We start from the raw sequence: 26,570 nt of genomic DNA, 5'->3' as shown, positions 1-26,570 counted from the left end.
TTTCCCGATAGGGGTGGGCCCCACAGTCAGCTGGTTGTCGACCAACATCATCATCCTAACGACTATAATTGACATCCAATGGCTGGGGTTTAAGGACCATTGATCCAACGGTCCAAATTCAAATTTATTTTTTTTAGAATATGTTATTTTAAAATACATTGAATCCAACGGCTGAGATCGAATATAATCAAATTTAACAGTAAAAAAAGAGATCTAACGGCCCAAATTTAAATCCAACGGCTGAAATAATTAAAAAAAATTATTTAACTCAAAATTCACCCAAAAACTCTATCAATACCTATGTGGTTTATGTACTTTATTAAATTTATGTCTTATTAATTATTGTTTCTATTATTCCAGATGCTTTCAATAATTATTGTACTTATTATTCCACACTTTGATGTAGAAAATTTGGTGTTGAACGGTTGGTGAATTGAAAGTTAGCACAGGGTTGAAAGATTGGTGAAATTTGAAGGCTTGCTTTGTGGAAAATTTAGTGATTTTTCAATATTTATCGGAATTTAAATATTTTTAGATTAAAATGTTCATAAAATTAATTTACAGTAGTCTACATATTAATTTTTTTTTAAATTTAATTTAAGAAACAAAATAGCCTAAGTTCATTCTTTAATAATTTCGGGCTAAAATTTTAATCCAGAATGATTAGAACAGAAAAACTGTTTCTAAGCTAAAAAATTTGGTTTTTAGCCTAACTATTGAAGATGGTCTAAGGATAATAATGAATGAATAAGTTTGCTCAACCATACGACGTCGTTCAGTAACGTCGGTCACGCTACAGAACGGCCTTAACCCTAAATGGTGCCACGTCTCCTCCTCTGCCGAAGCCCTAACTCGCAAAGAGAAGCGCTCTTAACACACAGAGCAGCAGCAGCATCAGCATCAGCATCAACGGTCAGCCATGGGTATGTGATCCCGATCTTACTTTTTCCCTTTTTTGTATGGATTTTCGCGATTTGTGATTGGTCTGTGACGCTGGGTGAGTTGGTCTGCAGGCAAGGTTCACGGTTCGCTTGCACGTGCCGGGAAGGTTAGAGGTCAGACTCCGAAGGTGGCCAAGCAAGACAAGAAGAAAAAGCCCAGAGGCCGCGCCCACAAGAGGCTGCAGTACAACAGGAGATTCGTCACGGCGGGTAAACTCATCAGTCTCACTTGCACACCTTAATTATTTCATGATTTTTTGGGATTTGGATTTCTTTGGATTTGATAAATTAGTTCGATTGAAGTCTCTGGGTGTTGAAATTTGACATTGGTTTTTAATCCTGACATTGTTGTGCTGTAGCTTTGGGTAAACATGTTTGTTTTAAGCATGTGAGTTGGGGAGGCCAATGTTGGTAATTTGGGTGGTACTGATTGTGATTTTTGTTCGATTTGCAGTTGTCGGGTTTGGGAAGAAGAGGGGGCCGAACTCTTCCGAGAAGTAAGGTTTCTGTTTGAGGACTTTTACTGGTTTCTTATGAGGCATTATTTTCTTTTGAAGTATGGATTATGACATTTTGTAGCCAAACCAATGGTTTAGATTATGGTTATGTTTAATTTGTACCCTTTAGGAGCGCAGTATATGATGTCCAGATTCAGAAATGCTTATTAATATGTTTTACTTTTGACCACATGATTGTCTGGTACTGGTCTTCATTTTAAGTTCCGATTTGCGCATGTCTCGTCATTCTGTCGTTAGAATTGGTTTTGGTATCTCTGGTGCTACCGTTGTATGATCCTACTGGAAATTACTGTTATTCTCGTTTCCGAGAGAGTTAAGAGATTAAGGAGTTGTTTCTTTGTTTAGAAATCTTAAGTTAAGTGATAATGTGTTTAGATTTCGGTTGTCTTCCCCTCCCGTAAACCCACAAGCCTTTCAAACCATTCTCCTTTAAAGTTTAAACCATAGAAAAAGACAGCATCAGCGTTTCAATCCTTTCTCATTGGGGAACCCGTCTGCTTATATTAGGTGATCCTTCTCAGAACAAGAGCTAGAGTCACACCAAAGCATAGGCCTTCCAAATTGAACTTGGAAGAGACCACGAGTGTACAACGAAGCTCTAGCTGTTGTAATTAATGAGAGGTAAAAATGACTTCAATTTGAAGTTTGAATGTGGTTATGAGGTAGGCAGTGGCATCCCCGTTTCACCCTTTTCTCGTAGGGGAACCCATCTCCCCGTATTTGGTTCTCCTTGGTGGTACAAGAGCTAGGGTCGCACCAAACCGGCAGCCTTCCAAAATTGAGCTTTGTGAGAGACCCTGTATGTAGAGTAGAACTCAGTTCCTGATGTTGTATGTAAATAGGGGAATGCTCTTGAATGAAAGGTAAAGGACTTCACTTTTGAAGTTTGAATGTGGTTACGAAGCAGGTGGTAGCATGTTCTGTGCATTATCGAGCGCTTACATTAGTTTGAAATCTGTTTAAGAGTTGGTGGGGTTTTGCATTACATGACTGGAGGGTAGAGATGGGATTGAACCGATGAGTATATACGAGGAACAAAGTTGGGGAAATCCGTAATGATATTCCGGATGAAAGCAGAAGCATAATTATTCCTTGAACATGATAATCGGAGACCCTGTCGAGTTGAGTGTTCCAATTGTATGATTGTATCTGATAGTGTGGCAGTGAGTGACAAACACTTTGCAGGATGATTCAGACATGACTGCTGGGACTCGTCTCTGCACAATGATTCAAACATTGATTGATTTTTATGAGATGCTATGGCAGAGGTGAGTAGGATCGAACTCCATCGTAGCAGCGCGAGACAGGTTTGGATGTTGATAAGGGATTGATTCCATTGTAAGTAAGTCTTGTGGATGGGAGCTGAAGCCTGAAGGTGGTTAAGGAGACAACATTTCATGGTCAAGTCCCTGCCAATCCAATTTTATCACTAAAGCTCAATCTCATTGAGCCCACCTAACGGGCCCTCGGTATTCAACAATTATTGTATGGGATATGCTATCCGAAAATATTTTTTTACTTTTCACACATCCTTTTAATTTGCGAACGTCGGATCGAATAAATTAAAGAAGATCAAATAATAGAAATTAACAGGAGTATGAAAAGTAAAAAAATGTGTGTAATCCGCACACCCTTTGTTGTATATGACATTACAAAGCAATATTTTGAATATTTGATGAATTTTGAATTTGATAACAAGCATCCATTCCGATGGGAGTCAATACGTTTTAATAACAGAGGGAAGACGGGACATACAACAAAAAATGAAAGCAAAAGGTTGAGGTTGGAGTTGGAGGCCGGCCAATTGCTATCACGTTGTTCCGACGGCCGTTTCGTAAAGATTGAGAAAATAGAGAACCAAACATTATGTTATGATTTTGTTGCCAATGCCTTGCTTACACCTGCAAAGCGGAAACGCCATGTCTGTTGAAGTTAATACATGTGAGGGTTTGTAGCTCGGTTAATTAACAACATTTATTTTTATACACGATGTTTCGAGTTCAATGTCCTCCTTCGGTTTAACGTTGTATACCTTTTGTTGTATTCTTAGTTTTAGGTTAAAGTTGACTAATAATTGTCCTAACCGCTCAAGCGTTTAAAAGATTTACACCTCGACTCTAGTTCCTATGTTAAATTGTCAAATTTAATTAGGATATACATGTCAATTTATTTTCCAAATAGGTGCCCTATGTTATACATGTTAAGTCAAATTGTTTGCCTAACTAAGATGTGCATGTTGCTAAGATGTGAATATCGACCGTTGTCTTAAATGTCTACCTAATTAAGATGTGTATGTTGGCAACTTGTAAATCTTCACCGTTATTAGTTTTATTCTTGTATGATTGTGTGCTCGATTATAAATCTAATGGCATCTAGATCATCAAAAAAAGAATTAAACCAAAAATTAGGATAGATAATATATGAATCAAAACATTAACATTACCCCAATAAAGTTGGTGAACATGTAGGGGCCACATACCATATTTACTAGTTACCAAACAAACTATATTATCTCATAAAGGTTTGCGCTTAAATTTGTTAAAAATCCCCAAGGTTTTTAGTGAAAGCAAAAAAAATGTAAATAAAATAAAATAAAGAAAAACAATGGAATAATGTAAAAGAGTGCAACTATAAAGTTACGTTCCACTCAATGATACAAACATATAAAATATAATAATTAAAAAAAACTATTAGACTCCTACATGCAAAATATTTTTGTTAATTTTTTAGACCACTCAATAAAATGTATCACGAGTGAAATAAATGTTGAAAGGTAAAAACATAGAACGTGGAAGCAATTGAAATAATTTTGCTTTCCCCTTCCCTTTCCTTTTCCGTTTTCCTCTGCACCAGCTCGAAGGATCAAACCAAACAAACAAAATCCCCAACACACACCCTCCCTCCCTCATCGGGGTTTCCACCACTCTCCCTCTCTCTCTCTCTCTCTCTTGAATGCTTCTTCAGTTTTACTTTTCATAACACCCCACGAAGACAAACCAAAAACAAAAACAGAGGAACAATGAAAGCCCCTTAAACCTCTCTCTCTCTCTCTCTCTCTCTCTTTAAATTTCATTCCTTCGTTCAATGAATGAAAGCCGGCGCAAACTCGAGAGAAACAATTGAAGTGAGGAAAGTGTGAACCGATCTGCTTCGCTTCCTCAAACGTGTCCGACATTGATTCATCCACATATTGCTCTCCTTCTTGCAAAGCACATGGTATTTGATTCTCTCTCTCTCCTCTCTCTCTCTCTCTAAACATGTTGCATGTTTTTTCATATTTGCCAGGAAAATGGGAATACAAGCTTTTGTGATTTGAATTTTGATCTCCCATTTGGAAAGTAGTACTTTTGTTCCTGACTTTGCGATGTGATCTCGATCTTTGTTGGATTTGGATACGTTATAGGCGTCCATTGTTCCACGAATTTGAAACCCCATAACCCAAAATCCAAACTTTCTTCACGCTTCACATTCGAAAGTGATATTTTTTTTTCAAAATTTCGGGTGTCCTTGTGTGATGATTTGAATCCAAAAAAGTGTTTTTTTAAATCCGAAATTCCGAAAACTACACAACTCATGATTTGAATTTGAATTGAATTTTGTTGTGTTTGTGGCAGTTCGATTTGATTAAGATTTGAATCAAGATGCAATCAAGGGGGGTGGCATTGGAGGAAGGCAAGGATCCTACAAGTACATTTAAGTCCGGCCATGCCAGGGCCCTGCCGTTGCGACTTGTTCAATATCTTGTCATGTTTGTACTTTTAGGTATTGGGGTTTCGATTTTGAGTATGCACACAATTAGGTTTTTTGGTGTTCAACATGTGGCTCCAACAGCACCTTCCACCATTAGGCCTTGCTTCGAAGAGCCGAGTAGTTTAGAAAGTCGGATTAGACCTCCATCTAATCTGTTGCACGCCATGAACGACACCGAGTTGCTGTGGCTTGCTTCACATACTACTCAAATAAAGGAGTATCCGTTTAAGAGAGTTCCAAAAATTGCCTTCATGTTCTTGACAAAGGGACCATTGCCAATGGAGCCTCTTTGGGAGCGGTTTTTTAGAGGACACGAGGGGATGTATTCGATCTATGTTCATTCGTTGCCATCTTATAATGCCAATTTCTCATCTACATCAGTGTTTTACAAGAGACAAATCCCAAGCCAGGTACCCTAATAATTATTGCTAGGTTTCTTATATGAATTTGCTTTGATTGAATTTGTTTCATTCATTTGGCGTTCTTCTTGTGGGTTTGTACTTTTGAATTTGTATTGTATGTCGAAAAATAGTAAATTTGAATTTGTCATCTAAAAGGTATTGAAAGATGAACTCCTCCGACCCATGTTGGATTGGACCTTCCCATTGTACTATATGATTTTGCAATCTTTATTGCTAGTCTTATGTTGTTTTAAATCCGTAAGCTTTTAACTTTCCCAACCATGATCAACTAAAAATCCTCTCACAAATCGTCTGCCAATTCTTGCCGTGTTATGGTGTTGGTTAGGAGCATTCCGTGATCATCCTTGCACAGCGTGCATTTTGCTTCCACCTTGATCCATGCTTAAGTACTGAAACGCGAGTATCTACTTTGAATAACACATGCATTGATCAATAGGGAACATGTTGTGGTTCTAAATTGTCTCCCCCGTTGGTTATACCTTCATACATAAAAAATAACAGTTCTCTGTCACTCCTCTTGCCTTTGTTTAGCACTTTTATTGATAGCATTGGAACATTGTTTTTGAACTCGGTTAGTTGTTAAAACTGTCTTGTCAGCCAGTTCTTTGACAAGATTCGGGCACTTCGTTCTTTCTGTCTGAAACTGAAACTGAAAAACGCGATTATGTAGAATGTTCAATGGAATAATTCTTTTATCACTTGGAAATCCCTATTTCTCTGTGGCTTAAGCATAATTTTCGGAACTTGTTCTCATGCATTTGGACCTGTGACCATTTATATTCTATGATTCAGGTTGCCGAGTGGGGAGAGATGAGTATGTGCGATGCTGAGAGGAGACTCCTAGCTAATGCGTTGCTTGACATCTCAAATGAATGGTTTATCCTCCTTTCTGAGTCATGTATTCCTCTCTACAACTTGAGCATTGTCCATCACTACCTATCAAGATCCAGGTACAGCTTCATGGGTTCATTTGATGAAATCGGGCCCTATGGGAGAGGACGTTATGACAGACGCATGGCTCCTTTGGTCAATCTCTCTGATTGGCGTAAAGGGTCTCAGTGGTTTGAGATTAATCGGAAACTTGCAGTTAGGATTGTTGGAGACACAAGTTACTACCCTAAGTTCAAGGACTTTTGCAGACCAGCATGTTATGTGGATGAGCACTACTTCCAGACAATGCTAAGCATCGAGACCCCGCAGCTTTTGGCAAACAGGACCCTTACCTATGTAGACTGGTCGAGAGGCGGTGCTCATCCGGCTACGTTCGGCAAAGCAGATATTACAGAAGATTTTTTCAAGAAGACCGGAAGTGATACATGTCTTTACAACAACCAGCCAACCTCACTCTGTTTCCTTTTTGCACGAAAGTTTGCCCCGAGCGCTCTGGGACCCCTTTTAGAATTAGCATCGAAAGTATTTGGGTTTTGACATATCATCGGCTTCTAATTGCCTGTCCGGAGAAGTGCTGATCGGAGCATGTGATCGTAGTTTTGAGTTAACCCCGGACTCATCTGCTGAGACTGATCACTTTGTACCCAAATTCAATAGGCTTTTTGACTTCAATGTTAAAGCATATTGCATGTATATAGAAATAGGGCTTAAAATTAGGATCTTACATAAACGGCTGGTACAATAATGATCTATTTTTCCCCTCTAAAGATTTCGTACACTTGCTTTCGAAAATCTTCTGATGCGATTCCCGCTTAATTTTTGTGCTGCATAAGACACCGTGGATCATACTACCAAGAATGCTTGTATAACTAAACATCACCTAACCTATTTGGCAAATGTTATCCGAAAATTACAACATTGATCATAACCTAATGTTGATACATGAATGTATATTTTTCCAAGGAACGAATCATACAATGCACAGTTGCTGCAATATGGAATCCTCCGGTGAATATGAAGACTAGGTAACGTTCGAACCAACAAATTAATCAATGAGCTTGTTATAATTCATCGTGGTGTTCTTGCGCTGGCAAAGGAACTTCCTGTGGAAACTCGAGCAAATACCTAACAGCGAAAGCAGCATGGAGCGCAGCACCAAAAGGAAGTGCATCTTCATTGATTCGGAAGTGAGGTGAATGAGGTGTAGGCAGGGGTCCAAGTGCGTCATCTGCCATTCCAAGCAAGAAAAAGTATCCAGGTATTGCCTCTTGGTAATATGCAAAATCCTCGGATCCCATCAACGGTTGATGGTCTTTGACCTTTTGGAAGCCAAGCATATCTCCAGCTACATTTCGGAAGTGTTCATGCAAGTCGTTATGGTTTATGGTTGGGGGGGAAATAGGTTTCTCATCTTCAAAGAAATTGACAGCTGCGATGCACCTATGTACGGATGCTTGTCCTGTTATAACCTGGTAAAAGAAGCACATCAGCCTTTTGTTGCCAAAGTAAGTTCAAACAGAATGCTCAAATGGAAGTGATGAACTAAATTGCCCTCGAAAGATTATCAATATATAAAAATTAAGCACATCAACCTTTTAACTTATATTTTTTTCATAACATCCATATTATATGAGCAATTTAACCGTTTTACCTGCTTAATCCGCTGCTTGAGTTGCATTAGGCTTTTCATTGTAAATGCACGGAAAGTACCACCTATTTTGACAGAATCTGGAATAACATTGAATGCATCACCTCCTTGAAACTTTCCAACGGTGACTACCTGAAAATATATGCTTTCAACTTAGTTGACGAGAGGACTTAAAAAACAACTTTACTAAACATGAATTAAGCCAGCCAAAATTTTCTGCAAATGCACTAAGTTCTAACATAAGCAGTAAGTTATCCTAAACTCTTCAAAGGATAGGAATGGTAGAGCATAAATAAGAAAATGGTAAACAAAATACTTGAAAGTTGATGGTAATCTGAGTCATTGATAATATCAGAGTTGATATTTCATTTCTGTATTTGTTATATACAGATGAAATTAGTGTATATGGTCCTTCAATTTTCTTCCAGAGAAGTTCGATAACTTATGATAATACGCTTGCCTCATCAGAAAGGAATTAAATATTAATGTCACCTATCATAGCCTCTCGTCTCTGAAAATAAAAATGAAAATTTTCTCTCTAATTAATCTCATTTCTGGCAACTCTGTGATTTCAATCTACTTCAATATCCTTAAATACTGTTAGATTGTCCTTGCTTCAAGCTACTTTATTTCTAGACAACCAAATGCTGGAAAGCAATGCAGTTGTAGGTAACCATCAGGCAGCCACCATATTAGACAACAAAAATGCAGAACACCACTGCACTTAGTAGTGCTGCAGTCATTTGATAAAGGAATGGATCTAAAACTCCCCACTAAACTGTCATTGTTTAACACAAGCAAGCAACGAGCAGCAAGGGATGCCCTTTACATTTCAAATTGGTGAGCGTAGATTTTCAGTGAGAAGACAAGTGTAAATAACCCAAGTACAAAAACCAAACAAGGAATCTACCGATTGTAATAAGATTTGAGTGCATTATTCTAAATGGGCTCAAAGCATGCGCCAAAAAGGTCACAACTTCGGAAAGAAAAAAAATGAGGGGTTTTACCTGCGAGTCAAGTGGATCAGCTTCACGCGAAACAAGATGTTGCAAGCTGACAATCACATTAGAAGCTGCCAGTATCGGGTCAACAGCATGGTGAGGAAGGGCTGCATGACCGCCTTTTCCACTTATTGTCGCTTCAAAGAAGCCACTCCCAGCAAAAAAGGGACCAGGTCTGGAGGCCACTTCAGCAACAGGTATGTGGTTAGCAACATGCAACCCAAAAATAGCACTAACATTCTCTAACGCTCCACCAGCTATCATTTTCTTAGCCCCTGCTCCTCCTTCCTCCGCTGGTTGAAATACAAGAACAACTGTTCCCTGTTGATGTTGAAACAACAACACAAAAAGGTTACAATCTTATGAGAATCATAAAAGCCACATTATGCTTTCCGGCTACGAAACCAAACATGAAAACGGAAATGTGGGGGCAAACGATTTGTCTAGTCCCGCAAACGAATTCTCATATATGCATACTCAGATCATACACCACAGACATCAAAAACCTGTTCATTTGTTACCAATTACAGAAAGGAGTGCAGTAGTAACTAGTAAACAACAATAATATGAATGAAAACTAAGATCAAAGAAACAAACCTGCAAATCTTTCTCATGGTCTTTAAGGATCTTTGCAGCACCAAGAAGCATTGCAACATGAGCATCGTGCCCGCAAGCATGCATTTTCCCTGCATTTTTACTCTTGTGCTCCCACTCCACCATTTCCTATAAATACCAAATCCCATCTATCAAATTACAAACTAATTAGTACATCTACAACAAAAACTCTACCTACCTACAGAATTTGCATAGCCAAACCTGCATAGCCAGAGCATCCATATCAGCTCTGATTGCGACGAAAGGCGGTTTTCGGGTGCCAATGAAGCCTACAACACCAGTAACCCCAATTGGGTGTTTATATTTAATACCCATTTTATCCAATTCTGCTCTGATCAGCTCACTGGTCTCAAATTCCTCATAACCCAGTTCTGGGTTTTCATGTATTTTCCTCCTGATTCCCACCATCCAATCAAACACCTGGGGTCTCTGGGCACAATTGAGCAGCTTCTTGGGGATTTCTGAGACCCCATTTGAGCTCAGAGAGGAATCTGACAGCACAGCTGCTGGAACAACAAACACAGAAAGAACTAAAACCAGAGAGAGTTGCATGCAGAACTCCATGATTGAAAGCAGAAGAGAAGGTGAAGAAAAAAAACCAAATATAAGAGGAAAGAAGTCTGCTGTGCTAAGTAGCTGAGCATAGAAAATTGATGGCTGCCTTGTTATGCTGACCAGGTTGTACAGTCAAAACAGGACACCCCCACCTGCTGAATTTTCCAATTTGCGCACAATTTAGTAATGATTTAAATGTCTTTGGCAAATGTATCTGTACTTGCTTTAGCATAAAATATCAGGCAGCCATCAAATCAAGTTTTTCTACTTCCTTGGCGTGATGGAGGATCTCTTTACCTTTAAAGCAGTCCAACGTGCAATCAGGCAGTACATTATGCTATCTATTTAGTGGACAGTAATTGTCTTTAATAAACAGTAATCTTATTTTGCATCTCTATCATTGTACTTCAATAGCTCTGGTAATAGGTAATAAAATAATATTATTTTTTAATTTATAAAATAATACAAAATAATTTTATTTGTAATTTCAGATAAGATTTTTAATCGTTATCGTTACGTTATGTGTCATTATCCGAAAATTTATAAGATAATACAAAATAATTTTATTTGTAATTTCGGGTAAGATTTTTAATCATTCTCGTTGCGCCATGTGTCATAAAATCCGAAAAGATAATTATTAGTGCTGGATTTCCGATAAGATTTTTAATCGTACTCATTGCGGTACATGTCATTATCCGAAAATACAATTATTGGTGATGGATTTTTGATAAGATTATTAACCAATCACGTCACGCCACGTATCATAATCTGTTTACAATCTTTGAGGATAGATTTCCATCATATTTTTAACGAATGACAGCATGTCACGTGACATTATCTACAACCTAATCCTTTCTGAATCCTCCATATAATCCACCATCCATCCTCACAAATCTCACACCAATTTTCTCAAGATCTCTATCATTATTCATAATTTCTGCTTCATTCTTCACCAAAATCTTTATCATTATTCATAGTTTCTGCTTCATTTTTACAATGTCTTTGTCACATCCCGGCCCGGACCCCCACCACATCCCGGGCTCGACTCCACCGTAGCACGATAGTGTCCGCTTCGGGCCCCGACCATGCCCTTACGATTTTGTTTCTAGGAACTCACATGAGAACTTCCCAGTGGGTTACCCATCCTAGGATTGCTCTCGCGCGAACTTGCTTAACTTCGGAGTTCCTACGGAACTCGAAGCAAATGAGCTCCCAAAAGGCCTTGTGCTAGGTAGAAATGCTAATATACATATAAGGCTTATAGGATCCTCACCTTTGGGCGATGTAGGATCTTACAGTCTTCTTCTTCAAGGATGTTGTGGGAAATTGATCAGCAAAAGGAAGAATTGTTTAACCAATCAGAAGGAATGTTCAATATCCAGGTGGCCCAAAATGAGAAGGAAGAGGATGAGGAGCGTAGAAGGAGAGATGACGAAGCAAGAATGGGCAGAGCCTCACATTCCCGTTTAGTCATCCAAGCTGTAGGTCAGATCTGCAGGCCCAGCCGTTCCGAAAACCTTGATAGAAGCAGGCAACAACGAGGTACGGAACTCTTGGATGATGATTCTTACTTTGTGCAAAAGAATGATGCTTTTGTTGCTATGGGTCTCTTTCCTCAACAAAAAATTACTGCTGCTTTGCTGATGCTTGCATATGGAGCATCTGCAGACCAAGTGGATAAGATAATGAGGATGGGGAAATCAACCATTCCTGAGTCCTTGATGAGGTTTTGCGGAGCAATCGAATCTATCTACATCGCAGAGTACCTCAGGAAACCTACTGACATAGACTTGCAAAGGCTTCTGAAGAAGGGCGAGATGCGAGGTTTTCCTGGGATGATTGGAAACATTGATTGTATGCACTGGACGTGAAAAAATTGTCCAAGTGCATGGCAAAGCGCTTATGGGGACATAAAATGAGCAAACAATATCATTTTAGAGGCAGTGGCATCTTTTGATACATGGATTTGGCATGCCTTTTTCGGGGTTCTAGGAGCTCAAAATGACCTCAACGTCCTTACCCAATCCCAGTGTTCAATGATGTCTTGCAAGTAAAGGCACCAAAAGTCACGTACTGCGTTAACGGATGTACGTACGACGGGCTATACTACATAGCAGATGGCATTTACCCAAGGTGGTCAACATTTGTCAAAACAGTATCACGTTCACGAAGTGCAAACGATAAACACTTTGCAAGCTGTTAAGAAGGGTGCAGGAAAGATGTGGAGCGTTGTTTTGGTATCCTCTAAGCTCACTGGGTGATCATCAGGGGTGCTGCCAAATTGTTTGATGTAGAGTCGCTTCGATCCATCATGGTGACGTGCATCATTCTTCACAACATGATTGTGGAAGATGAGTACGATTATGATGCGGTTGATGAATATGAGCCAAACACGATGAACAATTCTAGAACACGTACATATTGTACTCATGACGCCACCGAAAAACCCGTGCAACATGAGCCATTAGAAAGGTGATGTGGTAAAAACTAACACACAAACTAAACCCTTTTAATGCAATTGCAGTATGAGCAAATAGGGATCGTTCTATCCAGAAGGGATGCTAATCAACAAAATTTTGACACAAAAACCCTAAAAACTGACTAACACACACTAAAACAATGATATGGGGATTTTTGGACGCATTTTAAGAAATAAAAGTAAATTGCATCAAACAAAGTAAATTGTGAATGAAAATTGGGTGAAAGGCTAGTTAGAGGATTCTTCTCCACACATAAACCATATGCATACAAATCGATTTCCAGTTATTATTCCTATAAACCATGAATGACAATGCCCCAAATTAATCGTGAACAACACTAATTAACTCTCAGATTTTCCTAATTTCATTGAATTGGACTCAGCGATGAAATCAAATTATTCTTATCAAGTTTCCTATATGAATAACATGATAGAGATACATATCAAAGATCATTAAGTTCTATGAAAATCATAAGCATTGACAAGGCATTCATAACTATGAAAAGCATGATACTCCTACCAAGAATTTATTTAACGCAATCATGACTAGTGACTTTTACTACTTGTGAATATAAGTTCATAACGATTAGGTGAAATTCCCTTATACTCTAGCATCAAATCCCTGCATGCATACTAAGTAGGCCTCCTTAATAAACATACAAGAATAAGTTCTCTATAAAACAGATAAGTAAATCGCATTCATGCTTTACGAAACAATAACTGGAGGAAATCAATTCATATAAAACATGTCCATGGCTTCGAATTCACCTCTAGCTAAAACAAAACTTAGCTGCTCATGTTCATTGTATTTGAAAAGCAATATAAAATAAACATTGAAACTAAGAAAGGATAGAAAGAACTCTGGAAATCTCCAAGGCTTGATTGCAATTTGTGGCACAAGACTTGGGTGTATCTCTGCACGGCACAAGCTCTCATTTTCCTAATTGTAGGTCATAGCACACTTAATTTCTTCTTTGAATGATCCTAAAACCTACAGCACACCCCTGAATGCTGCGGCACAATACAATTTATAGGGCAAGGGTGCAGCTGAAACCAAGGAGGAAAATGATTGATGTGTTTAGATGGATTAAGACTCCTAAATTCAGATGGAAAGGATTTAGAATAGGATAAGGACTCCTTTTGCTGCTAGAGATAAGTTTAGATAATGTTGGATTAAATAGGATAATGTTTGGATAATATGGGATAAGATAAGATAAGACTGGATAAGATTGGATAAGATTGGATAAGATAATGCTTTTCCTTTTCTTCCAAGCTTCAATTATGATTTCTCCAGATCTTAAGCACATGTTTAACACATGTTAAACACCTTTTAAACCTCAAAAACGTCCATCCCACTTGTTCTCTATGCATGCTATCCATTCCAAATCCAAAACTGCTCCAAATTGCTCTTTTTAGCCATTTATTGTCATCTTCACCAATTGAACCTACAATAATATGAAAATAAACTAAATCACTATAATAAATGGAAATTAACTAAGTAAATGCAAAGAAATAAGATAACAAAGTCGCATAAATATGCTCCTATCAAAAGGGATGGACGTTACAATGAATTGATCATTCAACGATATACTGCACTTCAAAGGCCATATATGCACAATGCCCGGCAAATTAATTTGATAGAGCACCAATGGGAATTGAAACAAGCTCAAGATACTTAAGTTTATTTTGTGTGTTTGTTTTTTTTTGGTGTGTTTATTTAATTTTATTTGATGTGTTTATTTAATTTTATTTGGTGTGTTTTTTTTAGTTCATTAAGTGAGTTTTTTTATTATTTGGTGTTTATGTAATTTTATTTGGTGTGTTTAAATGTCTTTTCTCTTAGTATAAATAAATTACCAAATTAAATAAATATACTCTTAGTTTAAATAAAGTACTCTATTCAACAAATAAGAAATTACAACCCAAAGTGATTGGAAAATTATGGGCTCCGATTACAAAAAGTACTATATTCATCATCACTTAACCAATTTGTGGTGCTAGGATGATCTTTGCTTGTTGTGCTAGGACCATTTCCTTTTGCTCTCGCTTCTCTTGCACGCCTCCTTCGCACCACTTTCGCTTTCTTCGACTTCCAAAAATATTTAGAATTTGGAGACTTCCCTTCTAAAGGCGTGTTCATAATATCACGATCTCGTTGAGCCATTCTTTCTTCTTTAACCTGTTCCCTTTCTTGCCTAAGTAGCTTTCTTTCTCTCTCATTAGCTTGAAATGCTCTCTCAACAGCTGCAGCATTTGCCTCCTCTCTAGCATTATCAGCCTTAATTTTGCCATTTCCCGCGCCAAAGTCAATTCACCTTGGCGAGCAAGTTCTTCCATATACTTTGCATAATCATTCTTCGAAGCACTCCCTTTTCTCTTTGAAGCCTTCGTACCTTGAGGACTAATTGGATAACGGGTCGATCTCGACGCTTGTTCAGGGAGGGTATTTCGGGCACTTCTTTTGCTTCATCTTCATGAACATGCGAGGCATGATCGGGTGTAAAGTGTAGAAGGGTGCTGTTCATGAAAACTTTTGGACCGACGTGCACAACTTTGAATTTAGGACAATCTTTGACAATATTCCAACATTCCCACCGGTTGAATGATTTTTTTTTGGGTTTTGGTTTTGGCACCATACCAAACTTGTGCTTGAAGTTGCTACACAATGCGGGATAAGAAATAATTATAATGAAAGTAGGTAACAAAAAAATAATACAAAAAAATAATTATAATGAAAATTTGGGTATAGTACAAACAAATAAGTAATATATTGTTACCTGATCCGCGTAATTTTCCCCACTTCGAAGATTAGTACTAGTTTGTGCCAAAGCGTCTCTCCACGTACTAAACGATTGGCTAAGTAATTTCCAACGGCTGGACATCAATTCTTTGGTTCTTTTCCCACCCATTTTCTCAAGATAATTGGTATGAATAAGACTCCACATTTCTCGCAAGTGCATCTCATTACCCGTAAGCAAACTATGAGTAACTTCAACCTAGCTAGTCCACAACGCAACATCTTCAAGAAGCATCCAATTCGTACCAGCATCAGTAGTCATTTTGTTGAAAAAAAAAAATTGGATTGAAACTTTGAGAGAAAGATAGGAATATGGTTGAAAGTAGTTGAGAAAATATGAAATTGTGGTGTAAGGTAGATGATAATGAGAAGGTATTTATAAAAAAGTAAAAACAATTTTTTTTTTTAATTTTTCAATTTTTTTTTTCGGATTTTTATTCATTTTTTTACAGTTAAGTTTTTTTTTATTCAACTAATTAATCTCTGCTGTTGGATTTAAAAAAAAATTGTATTCCAACACTCAAGATTTTGCCATGTGGCACAACGGTAACATTTCTAAATTTTAAAACTATTTTTTTTATTTATAAAGAAGAATATATCAACTGTTGATCTCAGATCCAATGATTGATATTAAATAAGATTTTTTTTATTTTTTTTATCGTTGCAAATCAGACAGTCCACATTATATAGCCGTTGAGATCCAACGGACCATGGGAAGCCACGTGGCTTCCTAACAGTAACTTTTTGAAACTGCGCCGCGGGCCCCAGGCGCTGAAACTGTGTCGAGTGACGCACCCCCATGCGCGGGTGAGTGCACACGCCTGACAGAAAAAAAAAAAAAAAAATTGGGCTGACACTTGGATGACGTCAACCCTGCATCAGATCCACTTCGGGCTCGTGGGCTGGCAATTCCTCACAGGCCTGGTGCTCGGGCCTTCATTGTCCCTCGGGCTCCCCACGCTGAAGTGTGTAGGCCGAGCTTTCGGGCCCTTTTTCCTGGTCTGTCCCCCGAGCAAACTCCCACGCTGGAGCTGCTCTTAATGAAATTGTTATTAACATTTAAAATATGTAATTATACATTGGATATATTTCTCACAAGTATATATTTTTTTTCTAAATATAGAAAATTTAAAGCGCACGATGAGAATTTAGGAATACCAATGTCATTTCTCATTAATAATGTAACATCCCGTCCCGGGATTTATTAAAACGTACGTATGAATTTACGATTTTACCCCTAGATCGTTTTTGTCACGTTATTAGTTGTTGGTGTGGTGTGGAATGTATTGGATCACACCCACACACACACACACACACTATCACTTTCCGGGATTCCCTCCCTCTTTTCCTCACTTTCTGTCACTCTGTCTCTCAGTCTCTCTCTCTCTCTCCCCGAGTCCATCTTCTTCTTCTTCCTTCTGCAAACTTACGGACCACACACAAACACACTCAAAACATCAACCATCGAGGAAACAAATTGCACCATTGAACTCGTGAGGTTGTGAGGAGCACAACCAAACCAATTCCAGGTAAGAAAACTACCATTTTCACGTCGTTTCGAAGTGGTCCGAATTATGCACTGTTCATGCAAACCTAATCTAGCTTGTTTTAGGAGATTCTAAGCTTGTAGTTGTGTTTGTGAAGTTCCCAGGAGCTTGGGAGTAGTTCGTTGGACGAGTTTGGACGTCGGGAAGGCTAGGTTCGAAGTTGGCCGAGTTTTGGAGATTTGGACAGGTATAATCTCGACATTTTAGGCCTTAAAACTTGTTGGGTCATGTTCTACTAGCTTTAGGGTTCATTTTGGTGCAAGAAACGTGGAAAAAGGTGGAAAAACGAGAGAGATATAGTGATTTGCAGGTTTCCGGCGACGGTCGCCGGCGCCGGCATCGGGAACGGATTGGAGAAGGAGACGGAATATTCCGTCAAAGTTGACGGAATATTCCTGACGCCGTTAACGGTATCCGGTTAGATTTGACGGAATATTCCGTCAGTTAACGGAATATTCCTGACGGCGTCTGTTGACACCGTCAGTGTGCAGTGCACGTGGCCGCGCGTGGGGGGCGCGTAGGTCCGTGCCTGTTCAGGCGCGTGGGGGCGCGTGCGTAGTCCAAAATTTTTTCTAAAAATATGGGCGTGATCCTGAGGTTGTGTAGGTCACGTTGGTATATTCAATTGTCCAATTTGAGCAATGTATGAGAAGTTATTACAAGAAGTTGCTTAGGTGCTTTTAAATTAACGTTTTCGTAACTTTGTCGCGTATAGGTGATTCGTTTTCCGAAGACGAGCGTACACACTCGAGGCAGGGGGGCTACGACCCTTCTAATTATCAGTGAGTGGGCTTTTGTTTTCCGTATATACCTATATACATCTAAATTCCCAGAAATAGAATAGAAAAGGTTATTTGTTTTATGCCATGCATCATATGAATATTGTTTACGCATCATCGCATGTATTAGTAGTGGCATACATATATATATATGTGTATTTGGTGCTGTGGACGCACAGGTAAGTGCCAGGTAAGCGGTATTCATGTGGTTATGCATTCCTGTTTATTATGCAATAGTAGTTTGAAATGCTTAGAGAGCTCATAATCTGCACCCCCGGTGTTAGTGCTCCCGCCCAGAGAGGGGCAGAGTCCTTCACGTGTATGTTCACCAGCACCACACGCTCGCCTTGGATCCAAGTTAGGTGCAAGCCTTGTCGTGCAGACCACATTAGGTGGTCCCGACTCGTAGGTGACCCGCGATTATTCGCATAGTCTTCACGTGATCGTAGCACTAGAGCGTATATATTACACCCAGTCCTGTCGTACAGACCACGTTAGGTGGCTCCGACTTGTGTGCAGATTCAGATGTTGAGTTGAAATTGGAGCTCTATATGCAGCGGTACATGTCACGTTAGGTGACTCCCGGCTGCCAGATTATATGTTATTGATGTGAATTACGCTTGAGCATTTATATTTGATTATGAGATTATGTTGTGGCATATTATGGAGCATGAATGGCATATCATGGAGCATGATTGACATATCTATACATACGTATATATGTTCATTTTCTGGGAAGTATACAGGTTTTACGGCGAGGGGTTAGAATGTGTTTTGCTAAAGAGTTTTCAAAGAACTTTGTTTTTGCCCACTCACGCTTTTGTTTTTGCGCCCCTCTAGGTTCTAGTGGTCTAGCAAGTTCGGTGGTTTATCCCAGAGGGCGTCCCGGCATTTCTGACAGACACTCACCATTGTAGGGTCACCTTCGGGTGTAAATATGTCGTATCTTTTCCTTTTGGACTGTTGTAGACTTGCTCTGAATTGTGTCTCACATACACTAGTACCTTGTATGCTATTAGGTTTTTAATTATTCGTACTTTTATATTACCTTCTCAATAGCTTCCGCACGCGCACATGGCTACGTCACATTCGTGTGACGGCCAGCACTCCCTGATCTCGGTCGGGGTGTGTCAGCTTGGTATCAGAGCCTAGGTTTGGCAGTCCTGTGTCTTTGTGAGTATTCTAATAGTTGGTGTCTTCTGTCAGAATCATGCCGCCTCGTCGGGAACCACGTCGCTCAGATGAGTTTAGTTTCCCTGATCTTACTCAGTTGGGGGAAGTGATTGCTACAGCCCTTCAAACAGTGATGCGCCCTCCCCAGAGGACTCCTCTGGAAACTATGTATAACCTGAAGTTGGATAAGTTTAAAGGTAACGAGGGTCATGAAGGTGCAGAGCGTTGGTTGGAACACATAGAGAAGACTTTCCGTGTGTTGCATAACCAGGGGAACCTTCCTATGGATAGGTGGGTTGAGACAACCTCTTGGTTTCTGGAGATGGAGTCTGCAGCTTGGTGGGAGCAAGAACTTCGTAGGTTGACTCCAGCTCAGAGGACCGATTGGAATGTTTTCAAGGATGTGTTTCAGAGGAGATTTGTACCCCCTGAGTATATCGACTGTAAGAAACAGGAATTCACTGAGTTGAAACAGCGAAAGATGACGGCTAACGAGTATTATCGTAAGTTCACTGATTTGTCTCGTTACTATCCTGATGTCGCTGGTAATCAGGCGGAGATGCTTCGTCGTTTTCGCTTGGGCACTAGGAAGAGATGGCGTTCTATGGCCACTACTACTCACTGTGAGTCCTACCAGGAGTTCTATGAGATACTACTGAGGATAGAGGACTCAGAGAATATGTCGAGTGACAATGATGAAAAGAAAGATGACAAAGGGAAAAGTCAAGTGTCGCTTGGGCCTCGCCAAACTCAGAACTTCAAAAGGGGTGGTGCTAGTTCGAGTTCGTCTAGTGGTGGTTTCAGTGCCTCTGGACAGGGACGTGGAGGTAGGTTTTATGGAGGCGCTCGAGGCCAGAGACAAGGTGATGGTGGTCGAAACCGAGTTCCATTTTGCCGTAGATGTAATAACCGACATTTCGGCGAGTGTAGGCGTGGCAGCGGTGGTTGTTTCACTTGTGGACAGATGGGACATATAGCGGTGAATTGTCCCCAGGGTCAGCAGCAGAAGCCACAGCAGACCTTTATGCCGCCACCTGCACCGATTCGGCAAATCCAAGGTCCGAGTAATTATGGTCAAGCAGGTAGAGGTGATGCCTATCATTATCAGGGTGATGTTGTTCCCTATGCCCCGGGACCGTATCAAGACCCCCAGGACCCGTATTCACAAGGTGGTTATCCCCCGTATCCCAGCAACTACATGCCGTATCCTCCAGCTCCAACGGGTGGTTCTCAGTGGTACCAAGGAGGACAGTATCAGCAGGGTGAGATTGCCACTAGTAGCGCAGGGTCTTCGAGACAGATGGGTCAGCCCAGTCAGGGGCGTGGAGCTCAAGGTCGCGGTGTTCAAGCGAGCAGAGGTCGTGGTGGACGACAGCAGGGCCAGGGGCGTATTCACAATATTTCCCTGCAGGATGCTCAGAACAACCCGGACTTGATTATGGGTACGTTAAACATTCTTGGTTATTTTGCTAGAGTCTTAATTGATTGTGGAGCTACACATTCCGTTATTTCTCATACATTTGCTCAAGTAACGCAACCTCGCCCCATACCTCTAGGGTACGATTTAGAATTCGCTATGCCTAGAGGAGAGAGATGTGTTGTAGATTGTATGTACCCAGGATGTCCAGTGATAGTAGAGGGTGTTGTTATGCCCGCTGATCTTATCCCGTTAGATATTGTCGATTTTGATGTGATTTTGGGCAACGATTGGTTGCACTTCTATCGTGCCAACATTGATTGTTACGGGAAAGTAGTTACGTTTCACCGTCCTGGATTACCTGAGGTTACTTTTGTGGGTGAGCAGAGTGGAGTAAGACATGGTGTTATTTCGGCTTTGCGAGCGAAGAAGTTGTTGACTAAAGGTTGTCAGGGGTATCTAGCTCATGTTGTACTAGAGGAGACTGTTCCTAGCAGAATTGAGGATGTGAGAGTGGTTAGACACTTCCCTGATGTTTTTCCTGAGGATTTACCTGGTTTACCCCCAGATCGAGATGTGGAGTTCAATGTTGAGTTGCTTCCAGGTACCAATCCTATTTCTTTAACTCCTTATCGTATGGCTTCTGCTGAGTTAAGGGAATTGAAAGTGCAGTTACAGGAATTAGTGGATAAGGGATTTATTCAGCCTAGTATTTCACCTTGGGGCGCTCCAGTGTTGTTTGTGAAAAAGAAAGATGGGACTTTGAGGCTATGTATCGACTACAGGCAATTGAATCGGGTGACGATTAAAAACCGTTATCCATTGCCTCGTATCGACGATTTGTTTGATCAGCTGAGAGGTGCTTGTGTATTTTCTAAGATAGACTTGAGGTCTGGGTACTATCAGCTGAAGATTAGGAGGGATGATGTTCCTAAGACGGCGTTCAGGACTCGTTACGGTCATTACGAGTTTCTGGTTATGCCGTTTGGGTTGACGAATGCACTAGCAACTTTTATGGATTTAATGAACCGGGTATTCCAGCCTTACCTGGATAGATTTGTCATTGTCTTCATTGACGATATTCTGGTGTATTCTAAGTCCAAAGCAGAGCATGTTCGACATCTTACTTTGGTGTTGAAAAGGTTGAGGGAACACCAATTGTATGCTAAGTTTAGCAAATGCCAGTTCTGGTTAGATCAAGTCGCGTTTTTGGGGCACATCATTTCTGCTCAAGGTATTCTGGTTGATCCTCAGAAGGTTGCAGCTGTGGAGAGTTGGGAGCAACCACGAACCGTCACTGAGGTGAGAAGTTTCATTGGTTTGGCGGGATATTATCGGAGGTTCGTTAAGGATTTTTCGGTGATTGCCTTGCCACTGACGAGGTTAACAAGGAAAGACGTTAAGTTTGAGTGGAATGATAAGTGTGAGCAAAGTTTCCAGCAGTTGAAGCATTGTCTTACTAATGCACCTGTTTTGGCACTCCCGGACGATAGTGGTGATTTCGAGGTTTATAGCGATGCTTCGTTGAATGGTCTGGGATGTGTATTGATGCAGCATAGTAGGGTGATTGCTTATGCTTCGCGGCAGTTGAAAACCCATGAGATGAATTACCCTACACATGATTTGGAGTTGGCTGCTATCATCTTTGCGTTGAAGTTGTGGAGACATTATCTTTATGGAGAAAAGTGTAGGATCTTCACAGATCACAAGAGTCTTCAGTATCTCTTTACCCAGAAGGAACTTAATCTTCGTCAACGGAGGTGGTTGGAGTTGCTCAGCGATTACGATTGCACGATTGATTATCATCCTGGTCGCGCGAACGTAGTAGCCGATGCACTTAGCAGGAAGTCACATGGCCGTATCAATGCGTTGTACACTAGTCGTATTCCTCTTTTGGTGGACTTGCGTGCTACGGGAGTAAGGTTTGAAGCAGAAGATCGAGAAGTGGCATTACTTGCTAATTTTCAAGTTAGACCAATCTTAGTTGATCGGGTGCTTGAAGCTCAGGTAGCTGATGAACAGATTCAAGAACTAATTCGAGCTCGAGATCAAGGAAGGAGGCGAGATCTCAGAGTTCGTGATTCTGATGGCATGTTGATGTTAGAGGGTAGAATGTTCGTGCCTAGTAATGTGGAGTTGAAGAAGGAAATTCTCGATGAAGCACATATCTCGGCTTATGCTATGCACCCAGGAGCAACTAAAATGTATCATACTATTCGACCATTTTACTATTGGCCGGGTATGAAAAGGGAGATAGCTGAGTATGTGAGCAGGTGTGCTGTTTGTCAGCAGGTTAAAGCAGAAAGAAAGAAGCCGTTTGGATTGTTGCAGCCGCTTCCCGTTCCAGAGTGGAAATGGGAAAATATTACTATGGATTTTGTGTACAAGTTGCCGCGTACACATAATGGCTTTGATGGCATTTGGGTGATCGTTGATCGGCTCACTAAATCGGCACATTTCATTCCCGTAAGAGAGAAGTATTCTTTGAGCCGGTTAGCGGAATTGTTTATCTCAAAGGTTGTGAAATACCATGGTGTCCCTGTAAGTATTGTCTCAGATCGTGATCCACGATTCACATCGAAGTTTTGGGTAGCTTTTCAGGAAGCTTTGGGTACGAGACTACTTTACAGTATGGCATATCATCCACAAACGGACGGACAGTCTGAGAGAACTATTCAGACCTTGGAAGATATGCTGCGAGCATCGGTGTTACAGTTCAGTGATGCTTGGCACCAGCGATTAGATTTAATGGAATTTGCTTACAACAACAGTTTCCATTCGAGCATTGGCATGGCGCCATTTGAAGCTTTGTATGGTAGATCTTGTCGCACTCCGTTATGTTGGTCAGAGGTTGGCGAAAGAGTCTTGGTAGGTCCGGAGATTGTCGAGGAGACTACTCAAAATGTTCAAGTAATTAGGTCTAACCTGAAAGCAGCTCAGGACAGGCAGAAAAGTTTAGCAGATCGACATGCTACGGACAGAACGTATGAGGTCGGAGATTGGGTATTTCTGAAGCTTTCACCGTGGAGAGGTGTTGTACGGTTTGGAAAGAAAGGGAAGTTGAGTCCCAGGTACATCGGACCGTACATAGTCACAGAAAGAGTTGGTGAGGTAGCTTACAGGTTGGAGTTGCCTCCGGAGTTGGCTAAAGTGCATAACATTTTTCACGTATCTATGCTCCGACATTATGTTGCGGATTCGTCGCATGTGATACCTCCTCAACCGTTAGAGATTAATCCAGATTTGACGTACGACGAAGAACCGTTAACGATCTTAGATTGGAAAGAGAAGGTTCTGAGGAACAAAATGGTGAATTTGGTGAAAGTTTTGTGGAGGAATCACTCGGTTGAAGAAGCGACATGGGAGACAGAAAATAGGATGAGGGATTTGTATCCTAGATTGTTTTTCGATCACTAGGGGTGTAATTAGTTATTTTGAATTTCGGGACGAAATTCTATTAAGGTGGGTAGGTTGTAACATCCCGTCCCGGGATTTATTAAAACGTACGTATGAATTTACGATTTTACCCCTAGATCGTTTTTGTCACGTTATTAGTTGTTGGTGTGGTGTGGAATGTATTGGATCACACCCACACACACACACACACACTATCACTTTCCGGGATTCCCTCCCTCTTTTCCTCACTTTCTGTCACTCTGTCTCTCAGTCTCTCTCTCTCTCTCCCCGAGTCCATCTTCTTCTTCTTCCTTCTGCAAACTTACGGACCACACACAAACACACTCAAAACATCAACCATCGAGGAAACAAATTGCACCATTGAACTCGTGAGGTTGTGAGGAGCACAACCAAACCAATTCCAGGTAAGAAAACTACCATTTTCACGTCGTTTCGAAGTGGTCCGAATTATGCACTGTTCATGCAAACCTAATCTAGCTTGTTTTAGGAGATTCTAAGCTTGTAGTTGTGTTTGTGAAGTTCCCAGGAGCTTGGGAGTAGTTCGTTGGACGAGTTTGGACGTCGGGAAGGCTAGGTTCGAAGTTGGCCGAGTTTTGGAGATTTGGACAGGTATAATCTCGACATTTTAGGCCTTAAAACTTGTTGGGTCATGTTCTACTAGCTTTAGGGTTCATTTTGGTGCAAGAAACGTGGAAAAAGGTGGAAAAACGAGAGAGATATAGTGATTTGCAGGTTTCCGGCGACGGTCGCCGGCGCCGGCATCGGGAACGGATTGGAGAAGGAGACGGAATATTCCGTCAAAGTTGACGGAATATTCCTGACGCCGTTAACGGTATCCGGTTAGATTTGACGGAATATTCCGTCAGTTAACGGAATATTCCTGACGGCGTCTGTTGACACCGTCAGTGTGCAGTGCACGTGGCCGCGCGTGGGGGGCGCGTAGGTCCGTGCCTGTTCAGGCGCGTGGGGGCGCGTGCGTAGTCCAAAATTTTTTCTAAAAATATGGGCGTGATCCTGAGGTTGTGTAGGTCACGTTGGTATATTCAATTGTCCAATTTGAGCAATGTATGAGAAGTTATTACAAGAAGTTGCTTAGGTGCTTTTAAATTAACGTTTTCGTAACTTTGTCGCGTATAGGTGATTCGTTTTCCGAAGACGAGCGTACACACTCGAGGCAGGGGGGCTACGACCCTTCTAATTATCAGTGAGTGGGCTTTTGTTTTCCGTATATACCTATATACATCTAAATTCCCAGAAATAGAATAGAAAAGGTTATTTGTTTTATGCCATGCATCATATGAATATTGTTTACGCATCATCGCATGTATTAGTAGTGGCATACATATATATATATGTGTATTTGGTGCTGTGGACGCACAGGTAAGTGCCAGGTAAGCGGTATTCATGTGGTTATGCATTCCTGTTTATTATGCAATAGTAGTTTGAAATGCTTAGAGAGCTCATAATCTGCACCCCCGGTGTTAGTGCTCCCGCCCAGAGAGGGGCAGAGTCCTTCACGTGTATGTTCACCAGCACCACACGCTCGCCTTGGATCCAAGTTAGGTGCAAGCCTTGTCGTGCAGACCACATTAGGTGGTCCCGACTCGTAGGTGACCCGCGATTATTCGCATAGTCTTCACGTGATCGTAGCACTAGAGCGTATATATTACACCCAGTCCTGTCGTACAGACCACGTTAGGTGGCTCCGACTTGTGTGCAGATTCAGATGTTGAGTTGAAATTGGAGCTCTATATGCAGCGGTACATGTCACGTTAGGTGACTCCCGGCTGCCAGATTATATGTTATTGATGTGAATTACGCTTGAGCATTTATATTTGATTATGAGATTATGTTGTGGCATATTATGGAGCATGAATGGCATATCATGGAGCATGATTGACATATCTATACATACGTATATATGTTCATTTTCTGGGAAGTATACAGGTTTTACGGCGAGGGGTTAGAATGTGTTTTGCTAAAGAGTTTTCAAAGAACTTTGTTTTTGCCCACTCACGCTTTTGTTTTTGCGCCCCTCTAGGTTCTAGTGGTCTAGCAAGTTCGGTGGTTTATCCCAGAGGGCGTCCCGGCATTTCTGACAGACACTCACCATTGTAGGGTCACCTTCGGGTGTAAATATGTCGTATCTTTTCCTTTTGGACTGTTGTAGACTTGCTCTGAATTGTGTCTCACATACACTAGTACCTTGTATGCTATTAGGTTTTTAATTATTCGTACTTTTATATTACCTTCTCAATAGCTTCCGCACGCGCACATGGCTACGTCACATTCGTGTGACGGCCAGCACTCCCTGATCTCGGTCGGGGTGTGTCAAATAAAGACTTAATGTTTAACAGAGTGTATTCAATGTTGGAGTTTGTTGGAGTTTTAAAATCTAAAGGGCATTAAGATTTTAAAGGATTTAATAAAAAGTATATGGGTACCAATTAGTATTACCGTTTAATGGTATTGTTTTTACTTGTAAGTAGAGGTTTTTAATTTGATTTGTATGGATTAAGATAACGTATTATATTTGTGTAGAGTTAGGTGTCCAGCCCATTGGGTTGTCTCACTCCCCCCTATGCCTCCTTTGCCATATTGTAAGCATTAATATTTATAA

At 40.6% G+C, this 26,570-nt stretch overlaps 4 protein-coding genes across 4 annotated transcripts; 3 read left to right on the top strand and 1 right to left on the bottom strand.

Moving 5' to 3' along the window:
- The first annotated feature begins 783 nt into the window (after positions 1-783).
- On the top strand, positions 784-1,628 carry LOC137708663 (small ribosomal subunit protein eS30z/eS30y/eS30x). Its single transcript, XM_068447785.2, has 3 exons — positions 784-923; positions 1,014-1,151; positions 1,396-1,628. Exons 1-3 carry the CDS (start codon positions 920-922, stop codon positions 1,440-1,442), a joined length of 189 nt encoding a protein of 62 aa, XP_068303886.1. The 5' UTR covers positions 784-919; the 3' UTR covers positions 1,443-1,628.
- A 2,599-nt stretch (positions 1,629-4,227) lies between these two features.
- Positions 4,228-7,314, top strand: LOC137708210 (glycosyltransferase BC10). Its single transcript, XM_068447233.2, has 3 exons — positions 4,228-4,675; positions 5,074-5,619; positions 6,424-7,314. Exons 2-3 carry the CDS (start codon positions 5,101-5,103, stop codon positions 7,057-7,059), a joined length of 1,155 nt encoding a protein of 384 aa, XP_068303334.2. The 5' UTR covers positions 4,228-4,675; positions 5,074-5,100; the 3' UTR covers positions 7,060-7,314.
- A 107-nt stretch (positions 7,315-7,421) lies between these two features.
- Positions 7,422-10,615, bottom strand: LOC137708209 (IAA-amino acid hydrolase ILR1-like 4). Its single transcript, XM_068447232.2, has 5 exons — positions 9,988-10,615; positions 9,769-9,894; positions 9,178-9,492; positions 8,174-8,302; positions 7,422-7,991 (listed from the first exon to the last, which is right to left on the bottom strand). The coding sequence occupies exons 1-5, from the start codon at positions 10,348-10,350 to the stop codon at positions 7,584-7,586; spliced, it is 1,341 nt and encodes a 446-aa protein (XP_068303333.2). The 5' UTR covers positions 10,351-10,615; the 3' UTR covers positions 7,422-7,583.
- An 8,538-nt stretch (positions 10,616-19,153) lies between these two features.
- On the top strand, positions 19,154-25,158 carry LOC148689562 (uncharacterized). The gene is made up of 2 exons (XM_088688499.1): positions 19,154-20,554; positions 25,096-25,158. Exons 1-2 carry the CDS (start codon positions 19,154-19,156, stop codon positions 25,156-25,158), a joined length of 1,464 nt encoding a protein of 487 aa, XP_088544625.1.
- Positions 25,159-26,570: the final 1,412 nt, after the last annotated feature.

Source organism: Pyrus communis, chromosome 17 (assembly GCF_041283825.1).
Source record: "Pyrus communis isolate YQ-2024b chromosome 17, ASM4128382v1, whole genome shotgun sequence".
In the NCBI taxonomy this organism is placed as follows: Eukaryota; Viridiplantae; Streptophyta; class Magnoliopsida; order Rosales; family Rosaceae; genus Pyrus; species Pyrus communis.
This window is presented reverse-complemented; position numbering and strand designations above follow the sequence as displayed.

Bases quoted from the DNA above. Each gene is read 5' to 3' on its own strand.
- LOC137708209 (XM_068447232.2), bottom strand. From the start codon at position 10,350: ATGGAGTTCTGCATGCAACTCTCTCTGGTTTTAGTTCTTTCTGTGTTT. The intron at 8,303-9,177 runs GTAAAACCCCTC...ATATATTTTCAG, and splicing joins CTGATCCACTTGACTCGCAG to GTAGTCACCGTTGGAAAGTT. The intron at 7,992-8,173 runs GTAAAACGGTTA...TTCTTTTACCAG, and splicing joins TCAAGCAGCGGATTAAGCAG to GTTATAACAGGACAAGCATC.
- LOC137708663 (XM_068447785.2), top strand. The intron at 1,152-1,395 runs GTAAACTCATCA...TTCGATTTGCAG, and splicing joins CAGGAGATTCGTCACGGCGG to TTGTCGGGTTTGGGAAGAAG.
- LOC148689562 (XM_088688499.1), top strand. From the start codon at position 19,154: ATGCCGCCTCGTCGGGAACCACGTCGCTCAGATGAGTTTAGTTTCCCT. The intron at 20,555-25,095 runs ATGGGTACGTTA...ATAGGTGATTCG, and splicing joins AGAACAACCCGGACTTGATT to TTTTCCGAAGACGAGCGTAC.
- LOC137708210 (XM_068447233.2), top strand. From the start codon at position 5,101: ATGCAATCAAGGGGGGTGGCATTGGAGGAAGGCAAGGATCCTACAAGT. The intron at 5,620-6,423 runs GTACCCTAATAA...TCTATGATTCAG, and splicing joins AGAGACAAATCCCAAGCCAG to GTTGCCGAGTGGGGAGAGAT.